General features: G+C 40.7%; 1 protein-coding gene across 2 annotated transcripts in view; it reads left to right on the forward strand.

The window, feature by feature from the left end:
• LOC124866487 (semaphorin-4B-like) overlaps positions 1 to 20689 on the forward strand; it is an 83185-nt gene that overhangs the window by 52975 nt on the left and 9521 nt on the right. For both annotated transcript variants that reach the window (XM_047362288.1, XM_047362287.1), the window contains exons 3-8: positions 10082 to 10242; positions 10652 to 10714; positions 11490 to 11588; positions 13714 to 13825; positions 16536 to 16652; positions 17067 to 17224. In XM_047362288.1, coding sequence (XP_047218244.1) covers positions 10082 to 10242; positions 10652 to 10714; positions 11490 to 11588; positions 13714 to 13825; positions 16536 to 16652; positions 17067 to 17224 — 710 coding nt within the window. The remainder of the gene's footprint in view (positions 1 to 10081; positions 10243 to 10651; positions 10715 to 11489; positions 11589 to 13713; positions 13826 to 16535; positions 16653 to 17066; positions 17225 to 20689) is intronic.

Below are 20689 nucleotides of genomic sequence, written 5' to 3' on the forward strand. Positions count from 1 at the left end.
GTTGCTTGCACGCTCCAGGGAATGTATAGAAGAGTTCAGTCTGCACAGATTTTCATCAGCAGCCTTTCATTTGATGAAAATGGCCGGCAGTGAGAAGTCTTTGTGTTGTTGTTAATTGAGAAGGACAGAGAGGAATGTAAGGTTACAGTGTCATTGGGTGATTTTATTTTATTTTTTTTGGGGTATAGTTTGTATATTTCTGATGAAGTGTCCAAAAAGGTTATGCTTTTGTTCTATAGCCATTTTAAAGAAAGATTGCCTTTTTTGTTTGTTGGGTGAATATAGGTTGTAAGGTGCTGGGTGTACATCATTCTGGTTGCTTCAGCCTCTCAAACAAATGTGGTCTGTCAGACTTTTTGCCAAACTGTGGATGTCAAGCAGGCATTGTTTGTTTCTACCTTCCTCAACATTAAGACTGAATGGAGTATGTAGCATTTATCCCAGTGTGCTGCACGTTGCCTGACGCAAGGCCATTTTTGTCTTGCTGGTGCTGTATTTAATCGGTTTATGCCAAGTTATGTATGGATCATGAATGGCAGCTTAAAATCAACTCTGCTGTGTAAGTAAATCCTAGGAAGTGCTGATCCCATAAACCCTTCAGCTGTTACTGCTGTGTGCATTATGTATGTAAAAGGATCAAACTGTATATGGTAACAAGTATTGGCATAAATTTCACGTGCTAACACTTAACACTCGGTATACAATCAGCTTTTTAACAGACGTGCTGCCCATCCCTCGCCAATTGTTGTTTGGAAACAATAGTACGTCAATAAGAGGGATGGGTGCTTCTCTTTTTGTTTCCACATTTTTACTGTTTTCTGCAAACTGAGGTGTTTTATAATGGCAATTTCTCTTTCTTGTTGGCTAGTGAAAAGTGGAGAAGCCTTCTTTCAGTCGGCAGTGTGCAGCAACTGGTGGGGGAGGGGCAGGACTGCGTTACTCTACGGTCCCTACTGCTAGAGAGCACTCTGTCACTCTGACGGTGTTTCTTGTGCCCTTTTTTGTACCACACTTTTTTTTGCCTTTCACTCAACTTTTTTTTATTTTTTTGGATACAGTCGGTTTCTTTATTAACTTACTTCTTGCAGCTTACCTTCCTTGTTGAGGGTATAAAATTAGCAGTTTTTGCCATGACTGTGTAGGCCATTACATTTCTGTTTTTGAATTTTTGTTAATTGGTCTTATGAAATATTAATACAAATACAAATTTCTCTAGAAGTTTTATTTGGTGTCTTCATTAGCTGTACACCATAATCATCACAATTGGCAAAAAACAAACACTTGAAATAAATCACTGAGGTGGCAGAAGTAAAAGTACATATACCTGATGTAAAAACAAAGAAAGATTGATACAAAAAATGTAGTGACTGAACTCCTATACTTAAGCAAAACTAAAAAGAGCAGGTACAAAAGTAAAAAGTGAAAAATAATTTTTACCTTCAGTGATACCAAATAGCTCTTAATTACTCTAAAAAAGAAAAAACTTCTATACAAAATAAGATAGTTTTCCTCTTTTGCTCACATCCTATCCTCAAAATACAAGTTTACGTTTATGTGTTTTTTGTTTTTTTTTTTCAGATTTGATAAAGAACTCTTGAACAGCAGAAGCTTGTGGTTTTTAGGTTGGCACAATAATTCCCTATGAATATTGTTGAAGCTGAAAACATCGAAGAGTTCTCTTAAATAAGGTCATGGATGGGGAATGGCTTGCTTTTTCGAATCTGTTCCATCATCGTCTGCAGTGTTTCTAAATTTACTGTCTTCATTCGTGTTGCTGGTAATGTTTTTCAAAACGTCATAAGTTGTGCTCCCACTGGACGCCTTCTTTCCGCTCAACTGAATTTCCCTCTGCTTTGAAGCGTCTCTTACGTTGTGTTGTTATCAATATGTGTATGAATGTAAGGAGTAGGAAGTACCTATATTTGTGTTTAATTGTAGGGAGTAAAAGTAAAAAGTCATCAGAAAAATAAATGCTTAAGTAAAGTACAGATATCTGAAAAAGCTACAGTAACCAAACTATTTGTACCTTGTTACTTCCCATCGCTGCTCTCTAAGAAATTCGTACAAATTTCCCTTTTTGAATCAGATCACTATACAGGTCCTTCTCAAAATATTAGCATATTGTGATAAAGTTCATTATTTTCCATAATGTAATGATAAAAATTTAACATTCATATATTTTAGATTCATTGCACACTAACTGAAATATTTCAGGTCTTTTATTGTCTTAATACAGATGATTTTGGCATACAGCTCATGAAAACCCAAAATTCCTATCTCACAAAATTAGCATATTTCATCCGACCAATAAAAGAAAAGTGTTTTTAATACAAAAAACGTCAACCTTCAAATAATCATGTACAGTTATGCACTCAATACTTGGTCAGGAATCCTTTGGCAGAAATGACTGCTTCAATGCGGCGTGGCATGGAGGCAATCAGCCTGTGGCACTGTTGAGGTCTTATGGAGGCCCAGGATGCTTCGATAGCGGCCTTTAGCTCATCCAGAGTGTTGGGTCTTGAGTCTCTCAACGTTCTCTTCACAATATCCCACAGATTCTCTATGGGGTTCAGGTCAGGAGAGTTAGCAGGCCAATTGAGCACAGTGATACCATGGTCAGTAAACCATTTACCAGTGGTTTTGGCACTGTGAGCAGGTGCCAGGTTGTGCTGAAAAATGAAATCTTCATCTCCATAAAGCTTTTCAGCATATGGAAGCATGAAGTGCTCCAAAATCTCCTGATAGCTAGCTGCATTGACCCTGCCCTTGATAAAACACAGTGGACCAACACCAGCAGCTGACACGGCACCCCAGACCATCACTGACTGTGGGTACTTGACACTGGACTTCTGGCATTTTGGCATTTCCTTCTCCCCAGTCTTCCTCCAGACTCTGGCACCTTGATTTCCGAATGACACGCAGAATTTGCTTTCATCCGAAAACAGTACTTTGGACCACTGAGCAACAGTCCAGTGCTGCTTCTCTGTAGCCCAGGTCAGGCGCTTCTGCCGCTGTTTCTGGTTCAAAAGTGGCTTGACCTGGGGAATGCGGCACCTGTAGCCCATTTCCTGCACACGCCTGTGCACGGTGGCTCTGGATGTTTCTACTCCAGACTCAGTCCACTGCTTCCGCAGGTCCTCCAAGGTCTGGAATCGGCCCTTCTCCACAATCTTCCTCAGGGTCCGGTCACCTCTTCTCGTTGTGCAGCGTTTTCTGCCACACTTTTTCCTTCCCACAGACTTCCCACTGAGGTGCCTTGATACAGCACTCTGGGAACAGCCTATTCATTCAGAAATTTCTTTCTGTGTCTTACCCTCTTGCTTGAGGGTGTCAATAGTGGCCTTCTGGACAGCAGTCAGGTCGGCAGTCTTACCCATGATTGGGGTTTTGAGTGATGAACCAGGCTGGGAGTTTTAAAGGCCTCAGGAATCTTTTGCAGGTGTTTAGAGTTAACTCGTTGATTCAGATGATTAGGTTCATAGCTCGTTTAGAGACCCTTTTAATGATATGCTAATTTTGTGAGATAGGAATTTTGGGTTTTCATGAGCTGTATGCCAAAATCATCTGTATTAAAACAATAAAAGACCTGAAATATTTCAGTTAGTGTGCAATGAATCTAAAATATATGAATGTTAAATTTTCATCATGACATTATGGAAAATAATGAAATTTATCACAATATGCTAATATTTTGAGAAGGACCTGTACATAATGAACTTTTTATATTCTGATTAATGGCAATGAATATTTGTTTGTCTTCAACAGGCCAGTATTTGGATTAGTTTTTGGACAGTTGATACCATAATGATACAAGTACCATGCAGTGTTTTAAGAAACTGTGATAGAGTACGTATTTATGCTTTAGGAAAAACTTTACATTTGAATTTAGGCACATCTGGAAGGGTAACATGGGGCTTCATGTGCATCCCTCATTAAAAGCCAGAACTTTTTTGATCCTGTTCCAGGATGTTAACACGCTCCACATGCCTCATTCTGACAAACATGCTTGCAGAAGGAGACTGACTTTTTCTTTAAAGTGGCCGCAACTGGCCTCCTTTGGGGTTGTTTTGGAACCAAGTCACTGCAGAGTAAACCATAATCCACAAACACACTGACTAATCCAGTGATCCTGTGCTGCTGGTCTCCTCATAGCACCATGACCATAGGAATTGAATGTGGCAGTGAAAGGGCAAGAGTTAAAGCAACCATTCAACTAAAGCTGTGTGTAAGACGAGGAAAACTGTCGGCAAAGAGTATGAATTCATATGTTCGGATAATTCTCCTCCTCAGTCACTGCTGTGGGTGAGTGCAGAGCAGGAGAGATGGAGCAACTCCAGCCTGCTCTTCTCATCAAAAGCCTCTCCAGAGACTTCACATACACATGAATACATAGCAAAGGGCTGTGTTTGGATGATGTGGCACCACTTGAAAGACCTTTAACATGCCAGTCCAAAAGTGAGGGCTCTTCATAAACTGGAGGCAGAAAAATCGACAAGTGGGCATTGACTTGTACAGTGCGTTAAACTGAGTCTAGCTAGGGAGAAACCATTTGTAATGATGTTCAAGCCAGCTGGATTTTGGTACCGCTCAGACATATGGCTTTATTTCCCTGCTCAGATACACTTGGCTGAGCTCTAGAAATACTATAATGTAATTCATTAAGCACATTTCTCAAGTGTCCCCAGTCATGGTAATAGAATTTTTCTCTGTAGATATTGCCAGCAGTAAAATGATAAATTTGCCCCAGACTTGCATGTACAATTGCTAAATATCTTTAAAATGTTTTTTTTTCTTTATCATTCTGTAAGTCTTTTGCTCCTGCCCCTGCATGCGTACTGGCTCAGTGGCGACTTTTAGGTGGTTACGGGGAGGACAACAAGTGGTGGGGGAGGTTCCACCAACCCTTCTTCCTCCTTGGTGCTGGGCATGGCCTGCTCAAGCCCCCAGAACTGCTCCTTATATGCCAGGGTGACCGGGTTGCGGGCTTGACCTGCACTGGGAGGCGTGATGGCAAGGTCTGGTAGGGGGGGTTCGGTACCCTGGGGGGGCTTGTCGACCTCTTAGACCTGGGGGCTGATGCCTTTGCGTTGTGCTGCTGACCTGACCGGTCATGTGTATGGCTCGTCTTTGGTGGTGCCTGGTGTCTGTCTGGGGCTGCTACGGCCTCGTGCAGCCAAGGATACCTGCCCCTAGCTGAAGAGCTGAAGTCCCTAAGAGAAACCCCTAGGTTTCTACTCTTCTCACCATTGCTACATCTTTACAATTCCAGGTGAAAAACTAATACACAGCTACTACACAGACATATTCACACTAACACCAATACATACAATCCAAAAGGTTGAGGTCGTTCAAACACAGGTTCATATTTTATTAATGCAACTCAACTACTTTGATGCCAGATGCAACCCTGATTTAATAAAGTCAATGAAGCAATTAGGATACTCTCTCCGACATCCTTTGTGATTCACAATATGCATATAGCAGTGCTAGGATTTTCTAAAACGGCTGTAGCTTGTGTTTCTACTATTTGGGGGGGGCTTCTCTCACCAGACAGTATTTTCTTTACAATATTAGCTTTACATGAAGTTTTAGCTACACTTTCGCTCTTTATTTTCATAACTATTTAAATTGTAGATTCTCACCAATGGCAACAAAACTGTGAATGAACGCACATGGTTATATGGTTTTCAGGTGATCACCTGAAATGGTTTTCCAAAGAGTCTTGAAAGAACTTCCCAGATGTTCATTGAAAGATGGCCAGAGGTTAATATTTCAGTCATTACAGCAAAGGGCGGCTACTTTAAGGAATCTAAAATAAACTTATTTAAAGTTTTTTTGCAATGTTTGGTTTGCTACATAATTTTATGTGTTCATTCACTGTTTTGAGGCCTTCATTGAGAATCTAGGTACAATATAAATAGTCATAAACATAAAGAAAACCAGTAAATGAGAAAGGTGTTGTAAAAGTTTTGTGTATATAGAGACGTGTATCATTTACCTTCCACTAACTACTTTCTAAAATCACAATAAAATGCACTGAATCTTCCTGTCTCCTGTACTTTCCAACAAAACAATAACAATCATTTGATGGCCTTGAAGTTGGCTTCTTTCATCCTTGCTGTTGCTATCAGGCCTGTTGTCAAATCATGTCAGTCTGTGCACGCTGTTGTAGCCTTGGATTGCAGACAACCAAATTGTGTATTTTTTATTTTTATTTTTGTAATGTTTTCTTTTTTCTATCTTCAAGAGAAGTTGTGTTCTGCTTTTGGTTGTTTCAGCCCAGCTAAATGTGAACCCCTTTGTTCTTGTTACCCCGTTGCCTTGTGATTCGGCTCATGCTGCCATAGTAAATCTGGGGCATGTTTACATTCAGCTTTTAGGAGAGTTCTGGAAAGCGTAACGCCTATAATGCAGCCAATCCATTACCCGCCTTTATGTGCTGTTAAACTTTGGAAAAAAAGGGAAAAAAGTTGGTCCTGCTCCTTTATTTCCTTGCCCTGCAGCATCTTGTTTGGCGAAGTGCTGGGATCTATTTCTCAGTAGCCCAGCCTCTGCAAACTGGCACTGTCTGAGTTTGTCTGTCGGTTTGACTCTCAGGCTGTGGAGCTTACCAATTTACCACGTTTAACAAAGACAGTAAAGCAGCCATGTTGATGGTAGGTGCAATGATCACTGGCAGAGTTTCTGGGCCTGACCTGCTGACAGCCAGCTGATTAAACCACTGGGTGATGAATGGAAACTGAGTTTAACTGTGAAACTGTTTACATATGTGGATTCCCAACGTTCTACTGCAAAAACGTCGAAACACTTAAGTACTCTGCTGCATCACTGCATGGAAAGCAAAAAAAAAGACAATATCTGCATCTTGATATTTGTTATTGTGTTGCCTTCAGTTTTGCTGTACCTTAAATTCCCTTCTTCTCCTCTTTCTCTGTGTGCATATTTTGTTTTTCATAGGTCAAGATCTACGCCCCCCCCCCTCCCAAATAAATATTCTTTTCTGCCCTCTGAGTAAAACTTTCATGAGTTTGCTCTCCACTGCTCGTTATTCTATTGTCTGTCTGAGAGACTGTCACTGTGATTTATGTCAGAGAGTTTTAATATGCTGAGGAGAGGCTGCTTTTTGGTTCCAGTGAATGTCCTAAACCCATGGGAGCCTTGACAATCAGGCCATGATATGTCCCTCTGTTGGGAGGCGAGATGGCACTCCTCTGTCTGCGGATTGCAGGGTCCGCCAAGTCTGAGGATACCTATCTTTTATAAGCATTTAAGGATATTTTAACAGGCTTACTTCATCTTTAAACAGAACCACTTTTTTTCCTTCACGGTGCAGGGAGACTCGTGTCCTGAAGGACCCGCCAGTGACAAAGGAAGTTTTTTTTCCCCCCGCCTTGATTTTTAGTGGCAGGCCCCAGTCTTGATTAACTCCAGATGTCACTGCGTTTTAAAGAGAATTAGAGCTTGGTGATGTAGGAAAGGTCCAGCGTTTGAATCTGGACGGGATGCGGCTCGCGCAACTGGCTTTCACTACCACAAGGGGAAGATGATCATCTGCCAAACAGCCTTGAGAGCGAGATGAACCATTTGTGAACGCGTTTAGAAGTTTATGCCGTGGGTTGTAAACATTTATTGCGGTTTTCTGTACAATGCACCCCTGGAGCGTTGAAGATGAACAGGCTTGGTGCCTTCTTTTTGTTGTTCTTGCCATCCGAAGGGTTAAACTGTGAACTGCTTTCTGGTTGATCACTGGGAATTGGGGGCAGGAGCGGTTGTAAATGGTTTAATTGTGGTAAACATTCATTTTTACAGTTCATAAGGCTTCAAGCTTGTAATCCCATGCGAATAAACACATGGAGTTTATAACCACTACTTTTTTTTTTTCTTTCTTTTTGGCACAGGAAGGACGTGGAGTGTGTTTAAATGTTTACAATAAGAGGGAAGAGACAAACATTTACAAAGACGGCCAATTTCGAAGTATGCAAACAATAGATGAGAGATATAATGTCCCACTCATTTTATGCCTGAATGATTAAAATCACCCAGTGCAACTCTTGAATAAAGTATTTTAGGACTGTTTGTTTGACACCATGTTGGTCTTTTTATTTAGTCTTTTTGAAAATCCACTACCTTTAAATGTGACAAAAGTAAGCTGTTGGTAAACCGCTTGCTTTCTGTAAAGATGGGGAACAAAAATGAAACTAGAAATGTCATGCTCAGCAAAAAGCATGAATGTAGAAAAGGACTGGGAAGTTATTTTTCCTTTTGAATGTCAGAATGTGGACTCCAGATTTATTGGCACTCTGGTATGTAAAAAGTTTTAAAATAAATTAATCTTAGTTGTTGTAGGATGATCTTGCACTGATGTTTGAGTATATATCCAGTGGGTGGGAGGCCCATGTGATAAAATAGCTTTTCACAGAATCACCAGTAGGACAGTTGTTGGTACAACTAACAATCTCTGATTGATATATTTGGATTTTGGGCAACAAACACTCCAGGTGGGTATGGCCCGAAACACCTCATGCTCTGCTGTTAAAAACAACAGAAGATCTATGATGGTATGAACCAGATTTATTATGTTTTGTTATTTATTTATTTATTCCTTAAAAGTCTCCAGGACATTTGTTGGAGTGCATGGCATCATGAACTATTTGAAACACCAGGTGTTTTTTTTCTTTAAATGTTTTTTTGTGGCACTAGTGGCCCATATTTTATCATTTTCTTTTATATTAAGTTTCCTGTTGCATGTAACCTACTGCGCATGGCTCAGGGGAGAAGAGATGTGGAGGCGAGAAAGCATGTGAGGATGGGCTTGCTGATGCAATGTTTTTTTTTTTGGACCGATCGTGTTTTGTATTGGTAACAATTACTGACCAGGTTCTATCATCACCGGTGTGATCAACAGTAAGCAGACAGGAAATGGTGGAAAGAGTGGGGGAAGGGTGTGCAGAAAACATCCCCAGGGCTTGATCCCGCGACAGCCAGCGGCGAGGATTAAGGCCTCCGTACATGGGTCGCACGCTTAAACTCCTACACCACACAAACACCAGGAGATCTTAACTAAAAATCTGTTTAAACCTATTTAACCAGCCAGTATCAGTGTATTATACTGCCAAGGTTACAACAAAAAGGTATAAAAGGTACACAATAAGTGCATTTACTTGATTACTACTATTTGGGAGATGTTTATATTCAAGTCTGTATCAAAATTGAAATGTTTACTGAAACCCATTATTTGAATTTTACAACCAATATAAAGTCTTAACAGCAGTAAAATTGTTGCTTTTTGTTTTTAAGAAAACCTTTAGATTGTTTTTAAACTCCTCTTGACATTCTTGTGTAAATATTTTTACTCAAGGTTATGGGAATCTCATACTGACCCATGCAAAAACTAAACTGTCTACCAAGATTGAAATGAATTGTGAAGATCTCTTTATTTTACTGGTGTAGATTAGCCAACGTGACCTGTTTTGCTTGTGTCTCTCCCTAAGGTTTTTTATACAGTAAGCTATTACCACCATTCTTTTCATTACAGTCGACCCTAATTTAGCTAAAGGTTGGTGTCAAATACTACTGTGTTCTTGCCTTAAATGGAAACAAAAGGAAACAGGTACTTGCATGGATGTACAATGTGACATAATGTGGTAGCTCTGTTGTGGCTCTGTTGTGCCTCATGGCCCCTCTGATAAAATAAATTGGTTTTCAGATGGTCCTCTAGATGGAAAAAACAGGCTTTATTAAAATGGCAGACCAAGCTCAACAGGTTTAAATAGACTGGAATGACATCTAAGAGAAAGCTGCATGCAGAGTTGAAAAGGTAATTCGATGGTCATTTGTGGGTGAAACAGATGGGTGTTATCATGCAATAATGAGCACATACGATTAAAACTCTTGCTAGGAAGGAAATCTTTAACCCTTTATCCCCTATAAAGAATAATAAAACTGAGAGCGTTTAGGCTCTGGTTGTACTCTAAGCATCAGGACATTCCTGTTCCTTTTTGTTCTGTCCTTCTCTGTGATAATCACCTGCTGTCTCCTTCTGTGTTTTTGCGTGTGTGTGTTTGCCTTCTTCTCTGTCCAGATGCAAAGGAGAGATCAGCCAAGAGATTTTCAGTGGGTGGCGTCTTCAATTACACCTCTCTGCTGCTCAGCCAGGAGGATGACATGCTGTACGTCGGAGCCAGGGAGGAGCTGTTCGCCCTCAGCCTCTCGGACATCAGCAAGAGCAAGCTACAAAAGAACGTAAGCACAGCAGGGTGTCAAACAGATTACCAGTCTAAACTAATAATGCACCAATTAGACTTTTTCTGGCCAGAACAAATTGTAATTTTCTTTCAAGTCTGAGCTGTAGATTCTGATTTTGACCTTATTAGGGTTTTGTTTTCCCCTACTTGACTACAGCGATGAGCATTTATCCTATATTTTGTCGTTACTATGAAAACTTTCTAGTCTAGATTTTAATCTCTGGCCATCTGATCGGTGCATCTTTAGTTAAAACCTCCCATACAGGTTTTTAAAAAGTTGCTGAATATGTCTGGCAGATAAGCCAAAGGTTAGAGTCTGCATAGTTCATCCATCCATTATTTGTGGCCACCTTTAGCTTTTTTTTTTACTTATTCAGCTTTTCCTCTTTCTTGTCTCTCCTCATCAGCTGACATGGGGCACTCCTGCTGGAAAAAGAGAAGAGTGCGGTTTTAAAGGAAAAAACTTGGAGGTACGATCTTCAGAAAACCCATCACTATAATGGTCTTTTTAATCCTGCACTGTGTTCGGTCTTCCCTTGCGACCTCCTACTTGTTTCACATGTGAGGCAATAACATGAGCGGAGAGCTGACAAACCTTTCCAGGAGATACAAACAGATTCATCATGCCTGCGATCTCCCTGGAGGAACAGCTCCTTCTTCTTCAGTCTGTCTGTTACCTTGTTGTCATGCCAGCTGTTGTGTCCCTGGGTGAGAAGCCTCGGTAATCCACCTGCTGCAGTGCACAGCTCTCTCTGTATTACAAAACGCTCTACAGGCAAATACTCTAAGGCTGGCAGGTTTTTCAGGAAAGGTCTCTTTCAGTCTGTGAATGTACCTACTTAGTTTGAAAAAAAGTCTATAAAGCATGGGGTTAAAGTGTCTTCCAGGTCTGGAAAAAAGGATCATGGAAAGAAACTAGCATTTCAAGACTTTATATCCGATCTTGTCCCTAAAATATTTATCTATACATCCACCCATGTCTTTGTCCCTTTGTCCAGGCTGTCTGTCTCATCTATCTGATGGTCCATTATCTATATATCAATTTATCTATTTCTTCAATAATTCATTTGTTAATCTATATGTCCATCCATCCATCCAACAATAATATGTGTGGAGTATTGACCCTGGGAATTTTCCCGATGTCTGCTCTCAGACAGTAACTTTGAGTGTTTCAGTATTTGCAGTCGCTTCTTTAAATTCCTTGTGAATTTCTGAACCTGACGCCATCCATTTGTTCTCATCCAGACCGATTGCTTCAACTACATCAAAATTCTCCTGCGGCTCAATAGCACTCATCTCTACGTGTGCGGTACCTACGCCTTCAGTCCTGTCTGTGCCTACATTGTAAGTATTGATCTCTCAATCTACCCTTTGTTCACATGCAAAAAAAACACTTTTTCTCCCTTTACGCTAGCATGCTTGAGGTTATATTTTTTTATAAAATTCACTCGCCTCCTGCTGAGGTCCTTTAGCCAGACAAGGTAACGTGGGAAGTGTAGAAGCTCCTGGAAAGGACGCAGTAGATTTGTCAAGTGCATGAGGAGTAAAGTTAACTATTAGAAGACATGACATTGATTTTACCGTTAGAGCTTCAGCTAAGCTTGGAGCCTGCTCTACATTTAAACAAGGGGGAATTAACCTCTCATCTTTGACGTCAAAGTGGAAGGAAAACACAGCATGTCTCAGATATGAGATGACTTGGCAGGACATTGGGCCTTGAACTGGAATCCTAAGCAAATATGAGCTCTCTGGGTCTACAGCAGCACTCATCATGTTGACAAAAGTGTGTGTGTGTGTGTGTGTGTGTGTGTGTGTTCCTGTCTTGGCATCACAGTGAGAACCATTTTGGCATTTTGGCAATTCCTTCTCCCCAGTCTTCCTCCAGACTCTGGCACCTTGATTTCCAAATGACATGCAGAATTTGCTTTCATCCGAAAAAAGTACTTTGGACCACTGAGCAACAGTCCAGTGCTGCTTCTCTGTAGCCCAGGTCAGGCGCTTCTGCCGCTGTTTCTGGTTCAAAAGTGGCTTGACCTGTGGAATGCTGCACCTGTAGCCCTTTTCCTGCACACGCCTGTGCACGGTGGCTCTGGATGTTTCTACTCCAGACTCAGTCCACTGCTTCCGCAGGTCCCCCAAGGTCTGGAATCGGCCCTTCTCCACAATCTTCCTCAGGGTCCGGTCACCTCTTCTCGTTGTGCAGCGTTTTCTGACACACTTTTTCCTTCCCACAGACTTCCCACTGAGGTGCCTTGATACAGCACTCTGGGAACAGCCTATTCGTTCAGAAATTTCTTTCTGTGTCTTACCCTCTTGCTTGAGGGTGTCAATAGTGGCCTTCTGGACAGCAGTCAGGTCGGCAGTCTTACCCATGATTGGGGTTTTGAGTGATGAACCAGGCTGGGAGTTTTAAAGGCCTCAGGAATCTTTTGCAGGTGTTTAGAGTTAACTCGTTGATTCAGATGATTAGGTTCATAGCTCGTTTAGAGACCCTTTTTAATGATATGCTAATTTTGTGAGATAGGAATTTTGGGTTTTCATGAGCTGTATGCCAAAATCATCCGTATTAAGACAATAAAAGACCTGAAATATTACAGTTAGAGTGCAATGAATCTAAAATATATGAATGTTAAATTTTCATCATGACATTATGGAAAATAATGAACTTTATCACAATATGCTAATATTTTGAGAAGGACCTGTATAGTACATTTATTACTGGCAGCCATAATACTCCAGTAACCCTCCCTCTTTTTGTTTATATTTTAGTTATAAGGAAATGCACCAGTAAAGGTTTCAGGACTATTTCCAGTCTCTGATTTTTACTGACTTGCTAATACAGATTATCGCTGATTCTGATTTCTCTTTTATTATTATTTATCTTTATTAAAGGAGATAGGATTCAAAATATATTTCTTTAGCCTTCCTGGGGTACGCAAGAATTAAGAATTTATAATCTTGGCAGAGGCATGTTTTACTGCTTTTAAACAAAGATAAAATTATTATCCAATTTATCCTCTACTATTTGGGATTTTAGTGCAGCTAGCATTACAAAAACCAGGAGTCTCCATATTGTTTAAATTCCAACAATGTACTTAACCTTAATTCTTTTTTTAGATTTCCAAAGGCTGACCTTTCCAAATCCAGCATGTTCCATAACAGAAATGTGATCAAAACTCAAAATTATAAAAATAGAGTACCTTCCTGTTATCCACTGAAGGTCTCGCTCTTTCTTGCAGTTATGCACACCGAATGAACCACAGTTGGTGTCAACCAAGAAGATGACATAGTTCATAGAAAGCTAAAGTGTTTAAAATGTTCAGATTGCAACACTGACAGGAGTGTACAGTGTGTTTTCTAATGGAGAAAACGAACTAGAGGCCTCTAAATTAACTTCACCTCCTTCATTTCACTGTAACTGGAACATTAATTGGTCTGTCCCTGACTGTGTTTTCCCATTCGTCCCCAGAATACGTCCACATTTACACTGGCAAGAGACGAAGCGGGCGAGATTGTGACAGACGACGGGCGCAGTCGCTGTCCTTTTAATCCGGAGTACAAATCCACCGCCATCATCGTGGGTACGTAGTAAGACTCTCGCTTCTCATGAACAACTTCCTCTTGGAAGCAGACAGGAAGCAGCTTTGATGCAAGCTCCTTCTTTGACTCAGTAATGAGTCATGATGTGGCTGCTAATGTTGTTCGTCTGCGTCAGAGTGTCTAATAAATAGCCGGAAGTGAAGAGAAAGAGGTTTTGTTTTTAACAGGCAATTAGTGAATAATTAACCCTGATGCTGTGGGCGTGGGAGAGGGTTTATTCCCTCACTCCCTGTTCTATTACGGAGCTTACAGTGACTTAAAGTGCTTAGACTCTGTTAAACAGTGGATGGCGGACAGTTTTATCTAAGAAATAGTTATCTTTGCACAAGGAAAATGCATGTCTAGGATAAAGGAGAGACTTGAACCTCTTGGTTCTTTGGCAAAAATCCTCTGTTAGGAACCTTGGCACAACCTTTGATTCTGGTTTTACTTCTGATGTACATGTCAAGTCTCTGGTTGGTTCATGTTTTTCTCATCTGAGAAATATTGGCAAACTAAGCTCCATTGTGTAATGTTTTGAACTGGAAAGATTTATTAATGCTTTTGTTTCATCATGTTTGAATTTATGCAATTCGTTATTCACATGTCTTAGCTAAACCTCCTTAGAACAGTTGCAAGTTGTTCAAAATGCTGCTGCCGGGCTTCTGCCAAAATCCTCCAGGTTTTCACATGTGATGCAACTCCACTGGCCTGCTGTTTATTTCAGAGTGCAATTAAAGATTTTTTTACTGATTTGGGGAGCTCTTTACTAATAAGTACTGGGTTATCTCAGAGGACTTCTACACCCATATGTCCCTGGAAGGTCCTTGAGGTCCTGTGATCAGAGCCTGCTGATGGTTCCGCACACTCTTGGCATTCTGTTGATGAGCTTCAAGAGGTAGTCACCTGAAATGGTTTTCCAACAGTCTTGAAGGAGTTTCCAGAGATGCTTAGCACTTGTTGGCCCTTTTGCCTTCACTCTGCGGTCCAGCTCACCCCAAACCATCTCGATTGGGTTCAGGTCCGGTGACTGTGGAGGCCAGGTCATCTGGCGCAGCACCCCATCACTCTCCTTCTTGGTCAAATAGCCCTTACACAGCCTGGAGGTGTGTTTGGGGTCATTGTCCTGTGTCCTGTCCTGAAATCCCACCTGACAGGGCACACCTGTGAAGTGAAAACCATTTCAGGTGACTACCTCTTGAAGCTCATCAACAGAATGCCAAGAGTGTGCGGAGCAGTAATCAAAGCAAAAGGTGGCTACTTTGAAGAACCTAGATAATAAGACATATTTTCAGTTGTTTCACACTTTTTTGTTCAGTATATAATTCCACATGTGTTAATTCATAGTTTTGATGCCTTCAGTGTGAAGCTACAATATTCATAGTCATGAAAATAAAGAAAACTCTTTGAATGAGAAGGTGTGTCCAAACTTTTGGTCTGTACTGTATAAATATAAATAAATAAAGTTTTCCTTACCTGCTTACTTTAGCTACAGTGCATATAAATGTCTACACACCCTTGTTAAATGCAAAGTACTATAATGCCAAAAAATGAGATCAAGATAAATTATTACCTAACTTTTTCTACATTTAGCAAGACTGTAACCCTAACAATCCCACTGTAATACAAACTTATCTGTTGGAGAAGATGGTAAAAATCAAAAAAGCTGTAATAACTTGGCAGCATAAGTTTGCATACCTTTGCTAATACTTCGTTTCCAGTTCCAGCGTTCAGTCATCCTGGGTATACCCCTACAATGGATTAATGAATCATTCATAAGGTTTATCTGTCCCAATAGGATTTTCTTGATTTTCTCAATTGTTCCCTTCAACCACAACGATTACAGACAGGTTTAAAATGATAGTATCAGTCAGGAGAAGGTTACAAAAAGTGCACGTTTTAAATTGAAATCATGCATAACCATCAATATTCGGAGAAAATGTGGAACACCAATTCATTACTAAAACTGTACATTTCTCCATTATCGATTTAAAAAGAAAACAGATAGAAACTGGTCAGTGAGGTTGCCAAGAGCCTGAGAGTAACACTGAAGGGGCTGCAGGAGTTTTCAGCAATTACTGATTGTGTTCCACATGTGACAGCGATCTGCTGTGTTGGCCATGTGTCTGAACAGAGGAGTAAGATTGAAGGCCTTTTCTCTTGGTTTTTGTGACTGTGGACCCCATTGTTTGCTTGAAAGCTGAAAAGGAAGAGGGATTTTATTTTCATTATTACAGCGAGTCCAATATAATCAACAAGATTGATCTCACTAGAAGAAAGTTTAAAGTTTTGGAATGGTTTAGGTTCAGAACTGAAGTTGACAAAATCAGTGTTGTGACCTTAAGAGGACTGTGGACAAGAGATGTCCTCACATACTGAGAGGTCTAATAAACTTTAGCAAGGCAGAGTGAGCAAATGTTGCCAACTCCATATGAGGGATGCTGTTTGACTTCTACCTGTTTTTTCAGTTTATTTGTATAGAATATATGTCGCAATATTTGTGGGAAAAGTTTTGATGATTTATGATGGTTTATCCCAAAAACCTGTATTATTAACGAGGTTGTTTACACTTTTAGAAGCCACTCTATATGCTATATTTTCCATTCAGGAAAAAATTGCATATTCTGATCACTAGCTGATTGGTCGGTGCCCCATTAATTTGTTATTGGTAACTTCTCTTCACTCCTTGTCGCTGTTGTGCTTTTCTTTCAGACGGGGAGTTATACACCGGTACCGTCAGCAACTTTCAAGGGAATGAGCCTGTCATTTACAAAAGTTTGGGTCAGGGAACTTCACTGAAAACAGAAAACTCTTTAAAATGGCTCCAAGGTGAGTGTGTTTTCCTATTCCTCCTGCATGTCCTCCATTAAGTAGCAGCTGAAGCAGATAAGATCTGAAAAGTGGCCGTCATTAGTGAGGCAAAGTCACTAATGGAAGCAAAGACAAGCCACTGTATATTGCTGAAGCCCAGTCCTATCAAAACGGCATCAGCCGACCGCTGCTGGAGTTTTCTCCATGCTGCGCACAATTAGGATGGCTCTTGTCTTTTGATCTTCTGGTAATCTGTGCAGAGTGGTCCTGAGGCATCTGAGTGCAATTACACAGAGCATCCTGTTTCCTCTACTTTCTCAAGGCTGTGTGACACGGCTTTCAAACATTGCTTCGGCTTAAAACAGATAATCCCAGTGAGTATGTAAGTGATAAAGGCAGAACCTGTTTGTCTATTATTTCTATTGTGGATAGATCCAGTCTTTGTTGGGTCAGCTTACATCGAGGAGAGTCAGCCGGCAGGAAACCCTGTGGGCAATGACGACAAGATTTACTTCTTCTTCAGCGAGGCGGGGAAAGAGTTTGACTTCTTCGACAACACCATCGTGTCGCGGATCGCTCGCGTGTGTAAGGTAAGACGCGGGAGTGTCACACAACAAAAAACAAAAATGGCTCAAAACTTCCTGCCTGTAATCCTTCTGCAATCCTCTTCCAAACAAGCCAGGACCACTGACATGTCAGACCATATATGTCAGCATTTAACTAGACGTCACGCTTGTGTGGATGTAGTGGAAAGAACTGTTGCTGGTGCATTGAAGCTTTTTCTGTTTGACTGTACAAACATGTTTTCACCAGATTTTTGTTCCTCCTTGTCTGAATCATTATCGCCTTCCTCCCTCCCTCCTTTTAGTTTCCCTGCAATGTCATCTTCCACTCTCCTTCCATTTCCCTCACAATGTCAGCTGCACTCGTCCATACCACTAGCTCCTCGCCTTTCACCAGCAACCCTTTGAGCTTTGCAGGCGTTATTAGTATTCAAGGGTGCTTCGCAGGAAAATGAAATGCTTTTTCCTCTTTTTTTTTTTTCTTCCAATTTCTGTTGCAGAGAAAACACTCGCTATTTCACCCTTTTGGTCGTTCCTTGTCCCTCACTCTGTCAGAGTTTAGTTTAATCTGTCAGCCTGGATATTTAAATTCAGACCTAACCCCTTTTCATCCGTCATTGGGGTTGCAAAAATGCCTGATAAACATGAAATCAGCATCCCTTTTCCTGACAGATGCCTCTCTTTCGCAGAAGTGGTAATGTGAGGAATCATGGAGACAGCATGTAATCTCAAGTGACAGGCTAATGACTTGGTCCTGCAAGGCTCTGGTAGCTGGAGCTCACGCAGTAGAGCACCTCCCGGCTTCTATATATGGAAATCATTGACAGAAAGGCCCACAGACTGTGGCGACTTGCTGCAGTTCAACTGTGCAACAGAAGGAGAAGAATAGCTTTCTCTGCTCTGTGAGGCACATTTTATTTTACGGGAATGCCGCAGCTCCGTTTTTTTTCCCCGACTGACGTCTTTTCAGATGCTGGTTTATAGCTTCTCAGGTATAGAGGACCGATTCTGCCATAATTAAGAATATATACAGAAATAAATAAATGCTCAAAATTAAATACGCATATGATTAAATAAATAACAAATACAGTAAATAAATAAATGTAGGCAGTAATTAAAGTATTCAGTTAGACATAAATGTCTATATCTTATTTAATTAGCTTCTTTATTCAGTTTTGTAATAATTACCTTATTTATTTATTATCCATTACAATTTTCAACTTTATTTATTAATGACTTATTTTTAAATGTATTTATGTGTATGTTTAAATATTTTCTGTCTGTTTTATTTTTCCTTTGTATTATTTTTACTCTATTTATTTGTTAATGCTATTTATTTATGCGTGTGCTTTTTACATTTCCATATGCATCTCTGCCTCATTATGCAAATGAGAAAGGGCTGTTTCTTCAGGAGTCAACTTCTGCCTATTAGCTGGTTAGCTTTAGCCTTCATAGCTCGAATCTGCATGGCTTTTCCCCACCAAATAGCATTTAGCAATGGCAAACTCGACAGGCAGACATTGGGTGTCCGACCTCTTAACAGCGTTCTAATTCCTCCAGTCTGTTAGGAGCTTCCCTTAAGAGGTCGGACACCGTCGGAGAACGAACACCGGGAAGCCGAGGTCGTTGCCTTGCTGTTGCGGTGCACTGTGTTAGGGGACGGGATGCGGCCCGAGTTCTTGGAGTGGGGCTGTGTGCTCGGCTCGGTGTTTGGAGCTTCAGAGCTCCATACAGCGTGGAACAACTTAGGTCGAAGTAAACATCTTTGATGATGAACTCTGGCCTCCATGTGTTTTACTGTTGCCAGATTTTCCTTAAATCGATGCAGCGCTCTTACATATGCTTTGTTGGAGCTGTAAGGAATGCATGCAAACACTTTTGAAGGAGGAATTTAGTTTAAAACATAAACCAAATGGGGGAAAATGTAAAAAGGTACAAATATAAGTCTTTACAAAAACCTTTTGGCTTCTTGCCTTATGTGATGTCACCGGAGGCACATGCATGTGGAAGCTTGTTTTTGGGTGGGTAGATTTTATTTTGATGAAGTAACAATTTACAAAGAGATGCCAAAAGAAAGAGGAAAAACTGACTACAATTTGCTGTTCTATAGGTGACGAGCTATACCTAAGGTGTGTTTTACAGAAATGTCTGGGTAGTAGCATTACATATTAAATAGATTGCTTTAAATGGCGCGCTTAATTAAGAAACTAGGTTTATATATTTCATTTCAATAAATTTGGGCTGAATGTTTAATGCAAATTGCCGTCTGAATGGGTTCCATTATCTGCAATAGTTAAGTGTGTAGGTTGGTGATGAAATTTCCAAGCAAATCTTCAAAACTACACACGAATTTGCAGTCTTTTGGGGGGATTTTACTCCTGAGACGGACAGAAAGCATAATCCTCTTTTTTTTTTTCTCCTTTTATTAAACTGAGTTCAGATATGTTGGAATGTGTTTTTATCACATATCTCAATCATGTCCAGTCTCAAGTTTCATATGTTAAGATGGGCTTAAAAATAAGACAGGCTTCTTTTCACGTAACATAAATAAAATGGCTAAAGTCTCCTAGTTTTTTTAAGTTATTCTAACTACTGTTTTAGGAGGAAAACTTTGCAACCCTGAGTCAAAGCTGTTTTTCTCCCTCTTTCCCATCTGTTCCCCTCCCTTCTCCCACTCCCTCTTCCTTGTGTTTATTCAGGTGTGTTCACTCAGGGACTGGGGAGAGTGGGCTTGTGCGTGAGCATTTTCCTACAATAGTTTCATCTACGTGGAAGTGTTTAAAGACCCTTTGGTTTCTTAAAACTTAGGAGAGTTGGGTAATGCAGTGCTTTTTTTCTTGGCTGCCTGAAGGGCGTGGCTGAAATAACATGATGTGCAGCAGAGCACTGCAACAACGGCAGTGGACAGCTGAGAGAGCAGGAATGCGGTCTGCTCATTACATGGACAGCCTCCTAATTGGCTCCCAGGTCCTGCATAGGTCCCATAGAGGTTCAGCTCACTGGAGGCAGCAGCCAGATGCTTTGTGTGTGACAGCACACAGAGGAGGAGGAGGAGGTTGTAGTTTTGCACTATATTATCTCCTCTCAGGTGGTTGAACCCTTGTGCTGTCATACAAGAGTTGTTTTTCTGTTTCAGAGAAGAAACGGGAAGCAACTCAGGATGGCTTGGATCTTGTTTTGCTCCTGCTCCTCCTTCTTCCTCCTCCTTCTCCTCCTGGCTACATTTTGGGGGAGTGTCCTTCGGCTTGTGTTTACAAGCTGAATCTGAGAAGTGCTCATGGGAGTATTTTGTGTCAGACTAAAAGGGAGTGAGTGCTTTATCGTGGTGTAGGAGTTGTAAGTAAAGAACTCACATATTGTGCAACATGACACTGGCATTTCTTTTGTTTTAAAATGTCCTTTTTAACTGTGGTTTCCACATATTAAGTACCATAAACCTCTAATCCTAGTTTTAATTACTGTCCTTCTTTTTTTATTTAATTAAAGAGCCCA

This window comes from Girardinichthys multiradiatus, chromosome 4 (genome assembly GCF_021462225.1).
Source record: "Girardinichthys multiradiatus isolate DD_20200921_A chromosome 4, DD_fGirMul_XY1, whole genome shotgun sequence".
NCBI classification, from domain to species: Eukaryota; Metazoa; Chordata; class Actinopteri; order Cyprinodontiformes; family Goodeidae; genus Girardinichthys; species Girardinichthys multiradiatus.